Genomic DNA, 13,878 nt, shown 5'->3' on the forward strand with positions numbered 1-13,878 from the left:
GCACACACCCAGGAATTTGAAGCTGGCAACCATCTTCAGCTCGGCACCATTGATACAGACAGGGGTGTGTACAATACTTTGCTTCCTGAAGGAATGACCAGCTCATTAGTTTTGTTGACATTGAGGGACAGATTGTTGTCGCTACACCACTCCACTAGGTTCTTTATCTCCCTCCTTTACTTTGACTCATCATTGTTTGAGATCCAACCCTCTACAGTCGTGTCATCAGCAAACCGGTAGATGGAGTTCGAGCCAAATTTTGCCACACAGTTATGTGTGTATAGGGAGTGCAGTAGGGGCTAAATACGCAACCTTGCGGGGCCCCGATATTGAGGACTATCGTGTTGTTTATCCTCACAAATTTGTGGTCTATGGGTCAGGAAGTTGAGGATCCAGTTGCAGAGTGAGGAGCCAAGTCCTAGGTTTTGGAACTTTGATATGAGTTTGGCTGTAGTCAATGAATAGGAGTCCTGACGTGGGAGTCCTTGTTGTCGAGATGCTCCAGGGATGAGTGTAGGGCCAGGGTGATAGTGTCTGCTGTGGACCGATTGGCGGTATGCGAATTGCAGTCCATCTAGGAATTCTGGGAGTATGGAGCTGACGTGTCTCATGACCAACCTCTTGAAGCACTTCATAATCAATGTCAAGGCCACCGGAAGGTAGTCGTTGAGGCACGTCGCCTGGTTCTTCTTTGGCACCGGTATGATGGTGGTCTTTTGAAGCAGGTGGGAACCTCGGAATGGAGTAGGGAGAGGTTGAAGGTGTCTGCGAACACATCTGCCAGCTGGTCCGCGCAGGATCTGAGTGCACGACCAGGGACCCCATCAGGACCCATCGCTTTCCGAGGGTTCACTTTCAAGAAGGCAGATCTGACTTCGGAAGCTGCGACGGTAGGTGTGGTTATGTCCAAGGCTGGTGGGGCAGTTGACAACAGTTTGATGGTTTCCTGCTCGAACCAAACATAGAATGCATTGAGTTCATCGAGGAGGGGTGCGCTGCTGACGGAGATTCTACTCGACTTTGCTTTGCAGCTTATGTTGTTTATGCCTTGCCACAACTGACGAGTCCGTGATGTTAGTCTGTGACACTAGCTTAATCTGGTATTGTCTCTTGGCATCCTTGATGATTTTGCGGAGGTGGTACCTGGATTTCTTGTATAGGTCGGGGTCGCATGTCTTGAATACCTCAGACCTGGCCTTCAGTGGGGAGTGAATCTACCAATTTAACCATGGTTTCTGGTTGGGGAACGTATGTCACAGGTTCGATCCCCGGCTTAGGTCACTGTCTGTGCGGAGTCTGCACGTTCTCCTTGTGCCTGCGTGGGTTTTCTCCGGGTGCTCCGGTTTCCTCCCACAAGTCCCGAAAGACGTGCTGTTGGGTGAATTGGACATTCTGAATTCTCCCTCCGTGTACCCGAACAGGCACAGGAATGGGGCGACTAGGGGCTTTTCACAGTAACCTCATTGCAATGTTAATATAAGCCTACTTGTGACAATAAAGATTATTATTAAGATACTTTAATTGTGTGATGTGAAAGATATTTTAATACTGTTAGAAATTAAGTTTGTTTTACTATACCATATCCTTCCCCCTTCGTGCAATCACTCCTGGAGTGAGGGTTCCGCACAGTGTTACAAAATTAAAATAAAATATTGGGATTTCTGTCCAGTTTCCTAGACACTGTTGTGGGCTGTTCAAAGATCATAATAATTGGAATAAATAAAGAGAACCTGTGACGACTGATTGGAGGGTTGGCAATCAGAGAACACAGATTGGAGATAATTAGCAAAATAACCAGAAGGGTGATGAGAATTATTATTTTTTTTACAGTAGTTGTTATGATCTAAAATTCACTGCTTGGAAGGGTGGCATATTCAACGGTAGAATTAATATGAAAATTGCATATGAATATGAAAGGCACAGGATTGTAGAGCTCTGGGGATGAAGCTGGGTCAGGGGCTAATTAGGTGGATTTTCTAAAGAGCTAGCACAGGCTCAATGGGTTGAATGGCCTTGCGTGCTGTCCAGACATCCACACATGCGCGTTTTGAGCAGCAGGTGCTGTACAAGTACTAACTTGTTTCTATTCCCAGCCTCCTCTTACCCCCCCACCTCTCCAAATTGCATATGTCTTTCTGCCAGTTCTTATCGGTATTGGTGACCATGACAACTATCATAAATTGTTGCAAAAAAATCTCTGGTTTATTGCCCTTTGGGAAGGAAGCCTGTCATCCTTACCTACTGTGATTAATGTAAGAATTAGGTATATATATATAGTATGTTATACCAGTTGCAGTAATGTTATTAAAAGCCTGAGATAAGGTGTATATATTCATTGCAAAATTAAAAAAATAAATCCAGTTTTAACATACAGGCAGGTGATGTGTCTCCTAGGGCTGTAATTAAAGTATTGTAAAGTGAGATCATCATTAATTCAAATCATATACTTACTTATCTATATGGGGGTTAATGGGATATTGTGTATTTTGGATGGGTCTCCGTTCATTTGTTCTCTTTTGCTCTTTCCCACCCCCCTCTCTTATGCTCTCCCCCCCCCCTCCTCTCATTCGTTCTCCCCCCTCCTCTCATTCGTTCTCCCCCCTCCTCTCATTCGTTCTCCCCCCTCCTCTCATTCGTTCTCCCCCCATCTCTCATTCGTTCTCCCCCTCTCTCACTCTACCCCCCTCACCCTCCCTCTCTCTCGCTCTATCTCCCCCTCCTCTCTTGCTCTCCCCCACACACTCTCGCTCTCCCCAATCTCTCTCGCTCTCCCCTGCTCTTTCTTGCTCTCCCCGATCTTTCTCGCTCTCTCCCCCCTCTTTCTCGCTCTCCCCCCTCTTTCTCGCTCTCCCCCCCTCTCACTCTCTCTCGCTCTCCCCCCTCTCTCTTGTTCTCCCCCTGCTCTCTCGCTCTCCCCCTTCTCTCTCGCTCTTCCCCCCTCTCTCGCTCTCTCCCCCCCCTCGCTCTTCCCCCTCTCTCGCTCTTCCCCCTCTCTCGCTCTTCCCCCTCTCTCGCTCTTCCCCCCTCTCGCTCTTCCCCCTCTCGCTCTTCCCCCCTCTCTCGCTCTTCCCCCCCTCTCGCTCTTCCCCCCCTCTCGCTCTTCCCCCCCTCTCGCTCTTCCCCCCTCTCGCTCTTCCCCCCTCTCGCTCTTCCCCCCTCTCGCTCTTCCCCCCTCTCGCTCTTCCCCCCTCTCGCTCTTCCCCCCTCTCGCTCTTCCCCCCCTCTCGCTCTTCCCCCCCTCGCTCTTCCCCCCCCTCGCTCTTCCCCCCTCTCGCTCTTCCCCCCCCTCTCGCTCTTCCCCCCCTCGCTCTTCCCCCCCCTCTCGCTCTTCCCCCCCCTCGCTCTTCCCCCCCCTCGCTCTTCCCCCCCCTCTCGCTCTTCCCCCCCTCACTCTTCCCCCCCTCTCGCTCTTCCCCCCCCTCACACTCTTCCTCTCTCACTCGCTCTCCCCCTCTCTCGCTCCCGCCTCTCTCTTGCTCTCCCTCTCTCTCTCACTCTCCCCCCCTCTCTCGCTCTCCCCCTCTCCCCTCTCTCTCACTCCACCCATCTCTCTCGCTCTCCCTCTCTCTCTTGCTCTCCCCCTCTCTCTCTCCCTCTCCCCTTCTGTCTCGCTCTCCCCCTCTTTCGCTCCCCCTTTCTCTCTCGCTCTCCCCTTCTCTCTCGCTGCCCCCCCCTCGCTCTTCGCCCCCTCTCTCTCTCGCTCTTCGCCCCCTCTCTTGCTCTTCGCCCCCTCTCGCTTTCTTCCCCTCTCACTCGCTCTCCCCCTCTCTCGCTCCCCCCTCTCTTTCTCGCACTCCCATCTTTCTCGCTCTCCCCCATCTCTCTCACTCTCCTCTCTCGCTCTCCCCCCCTCTCGCTCTCCCCCTTCTCTCTCGCTGTCCCCCCCTCTCTCTCGCTCGCCCCCTCTCTCGCTCTTCGCCCCCTCTCTCGCTCTTCGCCCCCTCTCTCGCTCTTCGCCCCCTCTCTCGCTCTTCGCCCCCTCTCTCGCTCTTCGCCCCCTCTCTCGCTCTTCGCCCCCTCTCTCGCTCTTCGCCCCCTCTCTCGCTCTTCGCCCCCTCTCTCGCTCTTCGCCCCCTCTCTCGCTCTTCGCCCCCTCTCTCGCTCTTCGCCCCCTCTCTCGCTCTTCGCCCCCTCTCTCGCTCTTCGCCCCCTCTCTCGCTCTTCGCCCCCTCTCTCGCTCTTCGCCCCCTCTCTCGCTCTTCGCCCCCTCTCTCGCTCTTCGCCCCCTCTCGCTCTCTTCCCCTCTCGCTCGCTCTCCCCCTCTCTCGCTCCCCCCTCTCTTTCTCGCACTCCCCTTTTTCTCGCTCTCCCCCTTCTCTCACTCTCCTCTCTCGCTCTCCCCCTCTCTCTCGCTCTCCCCCTCTCGCTCTCCCCCTCTCTCTCGCTCTCCCCCCTCTCTCGCTCTCCCCCCTCTCTCTCGCTCTCCCCCGCTCGCTCTCGCTCTCTCCCGCTCGCTCTCCCCCCTCTCGCTCTTACCCCCCTCTCGCTCGCTCTCCCCCTCGTCGCTCCCCCCTCTCTCTCGCTCTTCCCCCCTTCTCTCGCTCTCCCCCTCTCTCTCACTCTCCCCCTCTCTCTCGCGCTCTCCCCTCTCTCTCTACCCCTCTCTCTCGCTCTCCCCCTCTCTCTCTTGCTCTCCCCCTCTCTCGCTCTCCCCCTTGCTCGCTTCCCCCTCACTCTCCCCCTCGCTCGCTCCCCCCTCACTCTCGCTCTCCCCCTCTCTCTCTCTCGCGCCCCCCCCACCCCCTTTCTCTCTCGCTCTCCCCCTCTCTCGCTCTCCCCCTCTCACTCGCTTTCCCCCTCCCGCTCTCCCTCTCCCTCCCTCTCCCCCGCTCTTTTGACCTGTAATAGGCTTTGCTAAATTGGAGATAGAGAAGGTATAAGTTAATAGTCAGTGTTTCCTTGTATTTTAAGAATTGTTCAACTGTTAATTGTAAAGCTATTTTCTGTGATGTTAATGTGGCCAATCCTGTGTTAGTAATAAGCTTTGGTTTAATATAACAGATGCCTATTTGCCAGTGGAATCACCCCTGGGGCAAAGTATCCTTTCCTCACAGTTCTACAAATTAAAAAATTGTTGGGGCCTCGTCTGATTTCCTAACATAAGTTGGGGTCTGGCCCGGAACTGTAACACTGGTTACTGGGGCTGGTTTAGCACAGTGGGCTAAACAGCTGGCTTGTAATGCAGAACAAGACAGCAGCGCAGGTTCAATTCCCATACCGGTATTCCTGAACAGGCGCCGGAATGTGGCGACTAGGGGCTTTTCACAGTAACTTCACTGAAGCCTACTTGTGACAATAAGCGATTATAATTATTTTACTGGTCTGGCTTACACATGACTCTCGACCCACAGCAATGTGGTTGGCTCTTAACCGCCTGCTGCAATGGGATGGCCAACAAATATCGGCCTTGCCAAATGGCACCCATGTCCCATGATAGAAAAGAGAGGCAAACTTTGGCATTGCACCAAGATGTGCCAAGTTTTATCATTGAATCTGCCCAGGATCATTACAACACCAATGAATTACTATTCATGAACACTAAGTCTCAAGGTGAATCACAGGGGTGTTATCAAACATAATTTGACACAATGTATTAGTATAGGCAGCTAAAAGATTGATCAATGAGATAGGTTTCAAGGAAAGTTGCCAAGGAGGAGAGCGAGAGAGAGAGCGCAATGGAGAGATTTCGGGAGAATTTGAGACCTTAGTGTCTGGTGTTATGGGCCAGGATTTAGAGAACCCAAAAGTGTATCATGGAGTTCACCTGACCTACAACTTTTACTAGATTGTGGTATGGGGAGCACACGGCCCACTCTACAGGTGTGGTAGAGCAGAAATGGAAAAGTATTTTTTAAAGCAAAACAATGTTTATTCTATGAACTCAAGTTAATCTTTTTAAAACATACAGTGAACATCTTAGCAACCATTAATTCAAATACAACCCCCAAGGAATACAACACTAAGTAATCCTTTAAGCTTTCCTTTTAACATCCATAAGACTTAAAACACCTTTTACTAGAAGCACATCAGGTTAAAGTCACTACTGTTATTAGTTTTAAATCACCAGGATTGATTTACAGTCTTTAGATTACAGGGAGAGACTCTAATACACCTTCTGGCTGTGACTGCAGCTATCCAGCTCTGAAAACGAAACTATAAAACACCCTGCAGCAAACAGCCTAAAACGAAAGTAAAAAGCTGACAGACAGCCCAGCTCCACCCACTCTCTGACATCACTGCAGTAATAAACAACCATGGGGCAGCACGGTAGCATTGTGGATAGCACAATTGCTTCACAGCTCCAGGGTCCCAGGTTCGATTCCGGCTTGGGTCACTGTCTGTGCGGAGTCTGCACATCCTCCCCGTGTGGTGCGTGGGTTTCCTCCGGGTGCTCCGCTTTCCTCCCACAGTCCAAAGATGTGCAGGTTAGGTGGATTGGCCATGATAAATTGCCCTTAGTGTCCAAAATTGCCCTTAGTGTTGGGTGGGGTTACTGGGTTATGGGGATTGGGTGGAGGTGTTGACCTTGGAGGGTGCTCTTTCCAAGAGCCGGTGCAGGCTCGGTGGGCCGAATGGCCTCCTTCTGCACTGTAAATTCTGTGAAAAATAACAAAGCACTAACAACTCTCGTGTTGAATTTCCTCTATGATAAATGTCTTAAAGGCACTCTCACTACAATACTTATATACACACCCTTTTATAAACACCCATTTCTTAAAGATACTCTCACATGACACTGGGCGAATGAAAACATGGCTACCAATGGTGGAGTGGTGGAAAATGGAGCATATCCCGCTTGCGTGTTTATCCTTGCCCCGGAAACAGCATTGACCTAGTTGCCAGCTTAACACAGCCTGGCCCACTGTTTACGTAGAGTTAGTTTGCCATTCTGAATTTGATGAGCTGCACAGCAAAGATTGCAATCAGGAATGTTTGGACTGAGATCGGCTGTAACGTTAAAACTCATAGCAGCTGAGTCAGTGCAGATAGAACAGGTCTCTGCATCTCCACTGAGTTCTTATGGGGAGTTCTTGGTGGAGATGTGGGGGGAGGCAAATTAAAAATGCTTGCTTTATTAATCCCAGCCATTATTTCGAGTCGGAACAGCCTTTTCCATTTGAGGTGTGTTTTTTTGAACTGGAATGTCCGAGCTTACAGCATGAAGACGTCTCCAGTCCATCGTTAATTCTTTCTCGCTCTGTTTCTCCTGTTTGTTGTGGACTCGGTTCAAAGTGTCGAATCCGTGCCCTGCCGGCTCCGCAAAGCGCTACCCAGCTGGTCCCATTCCCCAGCCCTATCTCCGCAGCCCTCTAAATTTCTGGAGTGGGACTTGGCCCCATGACCTTCTGACCCAGAGACTAGAGCGTTACCAACCGAGGCAGGGCAGATACTGAAATGGACACTCCAGTCATTGTCACAGCGCTGTTTGTCTTACACAAGATCGACTGCCATGTTTGCTACATTACAACACTGACTACATTTCAAAGAAATCCCCACTGACTGTACAACATTTTGGGATGTTCAACAGTTGTTGAAAAGGACCAAGTAAATGCCAGTCTGTCTGTCCTTTGCCACGGTGAAACTGCGTGTCACCTGGTGTGTTCCTTTTAAAACACCTCACCTAACTGCTGCACCTTGCTGTGGTCAGTCACTAGCTTGCTGTCTTGAGGCAGATCTTGAGGTCAGAAAGAAGTGGCTGGCTTTTCACTGTCTGAAATATTTTTTGCACGTGTGGTACACGAAAATATGATTGGGCACTCCTTTAAAAAAAATTGTTTTCCATGTTTTGTAACTAGCAAGACTGCCATGCCAAGTTGAGATGCTTTTTGGGAGCCTTGTTTGAGACAATGTGGTTTGTCAGAATGTGCTGTTTGATAGAATAGGTTCATACAACACAGAATGAGGCCATTTGGCCCATTCTGCCTGTGTTGACTCAATAAAAGTGTCATACAATTAGTCCCATTATCCTATTCTTTTCCCATTGCTCTGCAAATCTTTCCATTTCAAGCCATTTTGAAGGTTAGTCATAAGAGTGTTCCAGGGCAAAAATAGACCCACCCTTCGGCTCATTACGTCTCCGCCGGCCATCAAGCACCTATCTATTCTAATCCGATTTTCCAGCACTTGGCCCGTAGCCTAGCCTGCTATTACATTTCAGGTGGTCTTCTAAATGCTTCTTGAAATGCTGTCAGGGCTGGCGCCTGTACCGTCCTTTCGGGCAGTTAGTTCCAGATTCCCACCACCCTGAAAACGTTTCAGGGTGAAAACGTTTTTCCTCAAATCCCCTCTTAAATCTCCTACAACTTAACTTAAATCTATGCCCCCTGGTTATTGATCACTCTACAAAGGGGGAAAAGTACCTTCCAATCTACCCTATCTATGTCCCTCATCATTTTGTACACTTCAGCCATCTTTGCTTTAAGGCATTGACCTCAGACTAACCAGCCTCTCTTTGTAGCTGAAATGCTCCAGCCCAGGCAACATCCTGGTGTATGTCCTCTGCATCCTTCCCAGTGCAATGATCCCTCCTATAGTGTGGAGACCAGAACTGCACATAGTATTCGAGCTGTGACCTAACCAGCGTTTTTTACAGCTCCATCATAATCTCCCAGCTCTTATATTGCTCGGCTAATAAAGGCAGGTATCCCATATGCCTTCTTAGCCACCGATTATACCTGTCCTGTTGAATCTGCTTTTACCACCCTTTTGGGCAGTACATTTTCTAATCACAGCAACTCGCTACTTAATTATTTTTTTTTAAACTGAATTGTTGGCGGAATCTTAGTAGAATTTGGCGAAGTGTCAGGCTCTGACTGAAAACTGAAGTCTACTCTCCAGTCGCACAGACCGATCCGATTTCCTCTCCAAATAGTGAGCATGGCAGAGGAAACATAATGAGTGGGTGTGGTTTATACCGTCACTCTGGCAGGACTGGCAACCGGCTCCACAGAGATCGGGGCACGATCTTTGAAGGGTTCCATGATCATCATTGCAGCCTTCTGGCCCCCTGCCCCCATCATAGAGGCATCGGGGCTCTACCCCCCCCATACCCCGCCACCAACATCGCGGATGTATAACCAACCCCGGTGTCAGCTCCCCCGCCCACCCCGCCGCACATCAACCTCGCCCCCGCCCCCCACCTCAAATGGGGCTCCGACTAGGGCCTGATCCCGGTACTACTGCCGTCACAGTGCAGGGACCCGAGTTCGATTTCGGCCTTGCATCACTGTCTGTGCGGAGGCTGCACTTTCTCCCCGTGTCTGCGTGGGTTTCCTCCGGGTGCTCCGGTTTTCTCCCACAGTCCAAAGATGTGCAGGTTAGGTGGATTGGCCATTATCAGTGCCCGGGGTTTAGGGATAGGGTGGGAAAGTGGGCCCAGGTAGAGTGCTCCTTCGCAGGGTCAGTGCAGACTCTTTGGGCCAAATGGCTGCCTCCTGCACTGATACTATGTGTCGCTGCAGATTCCCTATCTCACAGGACTTTTGGCCTTGCCACTGATCCCGCACACAGCTACAGCGGACTCAAAATCGCTCCCATAGGATATGACAATTGTGGAGAGTTTAAGGAGCAATGGGGCAATTGAACAGTGCAGATTTACTTCAGTCCTCATTTTAAAATTACACTGCATCTGAGCATTTCTATTTTCCCTATTAATATTGGTGGCCATATTTATATTGGGAAATGTGTTTATAAACCTTTCTTCTGTAATTACATAGGATGAGGTGACATTACATCACCTCTACTGGTGGGAGAATACACTGCAGTGCGATATGTTTACACAGACAATTTCTGGTATACGTTTTTTTCAATTTGCAATAATCTTTATTAGTGTCACAAGTAGGCTTACAGTAACACTGCAATGAAGTTACTGTGAAAATCCCCTAGTCGCCACATTCCGGCGCCTATTCGGATACACCGAGGGAGAATTCAGAATGTCCAATTCACCTGACAGCACGTCTTTCGGGACTTGTGGGAGGAAACAGGAGCACCCGGAGGAAACCCACGCAGACACGGGGAGAACATGTAGACTCCGCACAGACAGTGACCCAAGCCGGGAATCGAACCCGGGACCCTGGCGCTGTGGAGCAACTGGAAGTTCCGGGATTTGGACCCAGCGATGATGAGGAACGTCAGACACATGCTCAAGTCAAGGTGACTGTGACTTGGAGGTGGTGGTGTTCCCATGATCTGCTGCCCTTGTACCACTGGGTGGTGGAGGTCATTAGGAGATGTCATCAAAGATGCCGTGGCAAATTGTTGCAGTACCCCCCCACAAATGGTACGCATTGCAGTCAGAGTGTGCCAGTGATGATAAGAAACCTACAAATGTTGGATATCAAAATAAAAGATCAAAACAGGAACAGTAGTGAATGCACAGCTGGCTTGTTTGCACCTGCAGAGTAAAGATAGGTTACCATTTCGACAATATTTAAATCTGTACTGTCAAAAGCTGGAACTAGGAGGGGGGATCTGTGCAGGAGTTCTTCATTGAAGTAATTTATTAGCTTCACTGAAGGTGATGTGTCCAAACTAAGCCATGATATTAATTTTTCCTCATAAAATGAGTACGCCATATGCAGAATTTAAACTTGCCTCTGGTATCCTTGACCAATTCCTAGGCTCATTCAAAAATTTGGTGGGACTCCCATTACCTGCTGATTTGGAGGGACATCCCGTTGCATAATGGGAATTGATGAATCGGATCCTAAATTTTGTTCTTGCCGACTTGATAAAACAACACCATATGCGTAGCAGATGCAAGTCAGTTAGGACACAAATATCATAAATGAGACCAAATCGGTTTTATGCTGTGAGGTCCATTTGATGTCGTAGTTAAACCAGTGGGGGATAGTGGGCTATGTAACAGGATGATGGCTCACACAAGCAAAGGTTTTGGTGGATAACCAGAAGGTGAGTAACTGGAGCACGAAACATGGAAATTCTGCTGTGAGTTCACGCGTACTAATACTATTTTGTTTGGCTCTGGTTTTAAAACAAACTGCGTCTTAAGTTTAACTCATGTTGGACACAAAGTGCAGGCAACCAGCATTGTTTGTTTCTTTTTGGCTGGGAGTGGAGAATTTTGGGGCTGTCTGTATTACATGTAATGCTCCCCGTGAATCATAGTGTTTGTTTTAATACTAAATTTGGAATGGGTCAGGTCTGAGCAATCGGTTCGTAATTTTCCATTGCATGAGTGACAATACAATCATTGAGCTGTTCTAAAATGGTTTAAAAATCCACCACCAGCCACCCAAACCCTGTTACTTTCTCTCTTGCTGCCTTATCTCGCATTTTATTCCACTTCCAAGTGTAGGCCAAGGCTCTGGAGCCTTGGCTCTTAGATGCATCATTGTTGGGAGTTGAAAAGCCAAGCACAAGAGTAATCTCGGCCATCTGAACGAGTAAACACAGCAGTTGCCGCTTGTACTGGCTGCGTGTGCTGTGGAGGATTTAGAATTTATGCTTTGAAGTAATCAAATGTTTTCTTGCCTGATCTCTTGCAGAGTTACTGGAATTCATGTGAACATGTTGAAGAGAAAGAAGCCTCATAGGTAAGTGTGGACCCTGGCAAGAAAATGCCACTCTTGCCTGTTTCATTTGGGGCATTGATTCAACTGATGGGGCAGTTCCAAGTCAAGACCTGGGACCCATTAGAAAGTCTGGTTTCTTGAAGTCACCAGGGCGCCAGTAGACGTCTATTACATTGGGACCTGTGGAATTTTGGGACCGGGGGGACGGAAGTGTGGAACCTATGTCCTGCATACGTGTATGCCAACGGGCATGAGTATGGTGTGGGTCTTCTGGACAACATACTGCTAAAGGAAAGTGCTATTGAAGTTGCAGAATTTTGAACTTTGCAGGCTGTATATTACTTTAACAATAATAATGATTGTTAGTGTCATAAGTAGGCTTACATTAACGCTGCAATGAAGTTACTGTGAAAATCCCCTAGTCGCCACTCTCCGGCGCCTGTTCGGGTACACCGAGGGAGAATTCAGAATGTCCAATTCACCTAACAGCATGTCTTTCGGGACCTGTGGGAGGAAACCGGAGCACCCAGAGGAAACCCACGCAGGCACGGGGAGAATGTGCAGACTCCGCACAGACGGTGACTCAGGACGGAATCTAACCCGGGTCCCTGGCGCTGTGAAGCGACAGTGCTAACCACCATAGTAGGTGCATAATACAGATGTTCATATTGGAAAGTTAGATTAATACATGAGGGAGAAAGGAAAGGATGCTAATGGGGGTGAGAAGAAGTAGGATGGGAAGAGGCTTGTGCGCGACACAAACACTATTATGGTTCAGTTGGGCCAAATGGCCTATTTGTGTGCCGAGTAATGATGTACAGAGTTACCAATTGCCGAACGGCCTCTCCAATGGTTCAATGGGTGAATACATACCGAGCGTGAACCATACTGAGCATAGAAGTCCCAGCATGAACCCTGATGTTGAGCTGAAGCAGACGTGAGAGTGGCGCAATCAATATATATTTCCTTGGGTTTAGAGAGGTCAGCCAAACATCCCACTCTTGATTGTTCTCCATTAGCTCCCAACCCCAATAGCAAATGCATTAGTGTGAGGACAGGCTGCTGCGGTGCCCCTTTAGTCAATTTACAGATTGATTCCCTCCGTCTCGAATCGCGCATGAAGATTGGCCACTTGCACGAGAGGAGGGCAGCCAATTCTCTGCATCTATGCCCAGTTAAGAGTTAGCATGGTAAGGGGGCTGGGGGTGAGAATGGGGCACAAAGAAAAGGGAAAAATTGGGAGATGTACAAAAGAATCTCCAGCTATGGATGCGGCATGGTGTTCTTGTCACTTTGCTCAACACCTGGCTCCAGGAGTTGAAAGTCTGTCTAACACTCCTACGTCATGCCGTGCTTATAAGTAACACATTGCGCTGAACATGAACACAGATGGAGATTAATGACTTCAAAGATGGTTCCACATAGCATAGCCATCGGTGAATTAAAATGTCACGCACGAATGAGTTTAATTTTATTTTTGCCAAAGGCATTGACAGCTCCGAGGATATGCCTCACAGAAATTGACCTTCCCACGTCAATTCCTTCTGTGAAAAGTTAGATTTAGAGTCGTCGGTTTGCAAAATAATTTGATAGCTCGTGTGTGTGTTTTGTTTTGGGAAAAAAGACATTTAATCTTTGTCAGAAGGAAACATTAAAGCATCTGGGTGAGCAAGGAGGCTATTGATGTCATTTTTAAAAGCATCTCCTATCCTGAAGTTGCCGCATCAACCCCTCTTAACCAGGTTAATAAGCCATAGCTGAGCCCAGGGAATGAGTGTTGGCGAACTGTCTTGCCATGAGGGGCATCAAGGGCAAACTCCATCTCTTCGCTAGGGGATCAGGAATTGGGATTTAATTTTCACCCTTTTTTATTTTTATTTTCTCCTCCCTCCTGTCCTGGATGACATCGCAAAGTAAAAGTAAACTTTGGATAAGACCATAAAGACAGAGGAGCAGAATTAGGCCACTCGGCCCATCGAGTCTGCTCCGCCATTCAATCATGGCTGATATTTTTCTCATCCCCCATTCTCCTGCCTTCTCCCCATAACCCCTGATTCCCCTTATTAATCAAGAACCTATCTATCTCTGTCTTAAACACACTCAGTGAATTGGCCTCCACAGCCTTCTGCAGCAAAGAGTTCCACAGATTCACCACCCTCTGGTTAAAGAAACTCCTCTTCATCTCCGTTTTAAAGGATCGTCCCTTTAGTCTGAGATGGTGTCCTCTGGTTCTAGTTTTTCCGAGAAGTGGAAACATCCTCTCCACGTCCACTCTATCCAGGCCTCGCAGTATCTTGTACGTTTCAATAAGATCCCCTCTCATCCTTCTAAACTCCAACGAGTA

General features: G+C 48.9%; 1 protein-coding gene across 2 annotated transcripts in view; it reads left to right on the forward strand.

Annotated features, from left to right (window-relative positions):
• Positions 1-13,878, forward strand: part of LOC140394952 (spindlin-1-like) — a 112,378-nt gene that overhangs the window by 61,129 nt on the left and 37,371 nt on the right. The window contains exon 2 of one of the 2 annotated variants that reach the window (XM_072482171.1): positions 11,508-11,555. In XM_072482171.1, coding sequence (XP_072338272.1) covers positions 11,508-11,555 — 48 coding nt within the window. Of the gene's footprint in view, positions 1-11,507; positions 11,556-13,878 lie in introns of those variants that run through there. The other variant, XM_072482172.1, reaches the window with a different exon arrangement.

This window comes from Scyliorhinus torazame, chromosome 18 (assembly GCF_047496885.1).
Source record: "Scyliorhinus torazame isolate Kashiwa2021f chromosome 18, sScyTor2.1, whole genome shotgun sequence".
In the NCBI taxonomy this organism is placed as follows: Eukaryota; Metazoa; Chordata; class Chondrichthyes; order Carcharhiniformes; family Scyliorhinidae; genus Scyliorhinus; species Scyliorhinus torazame.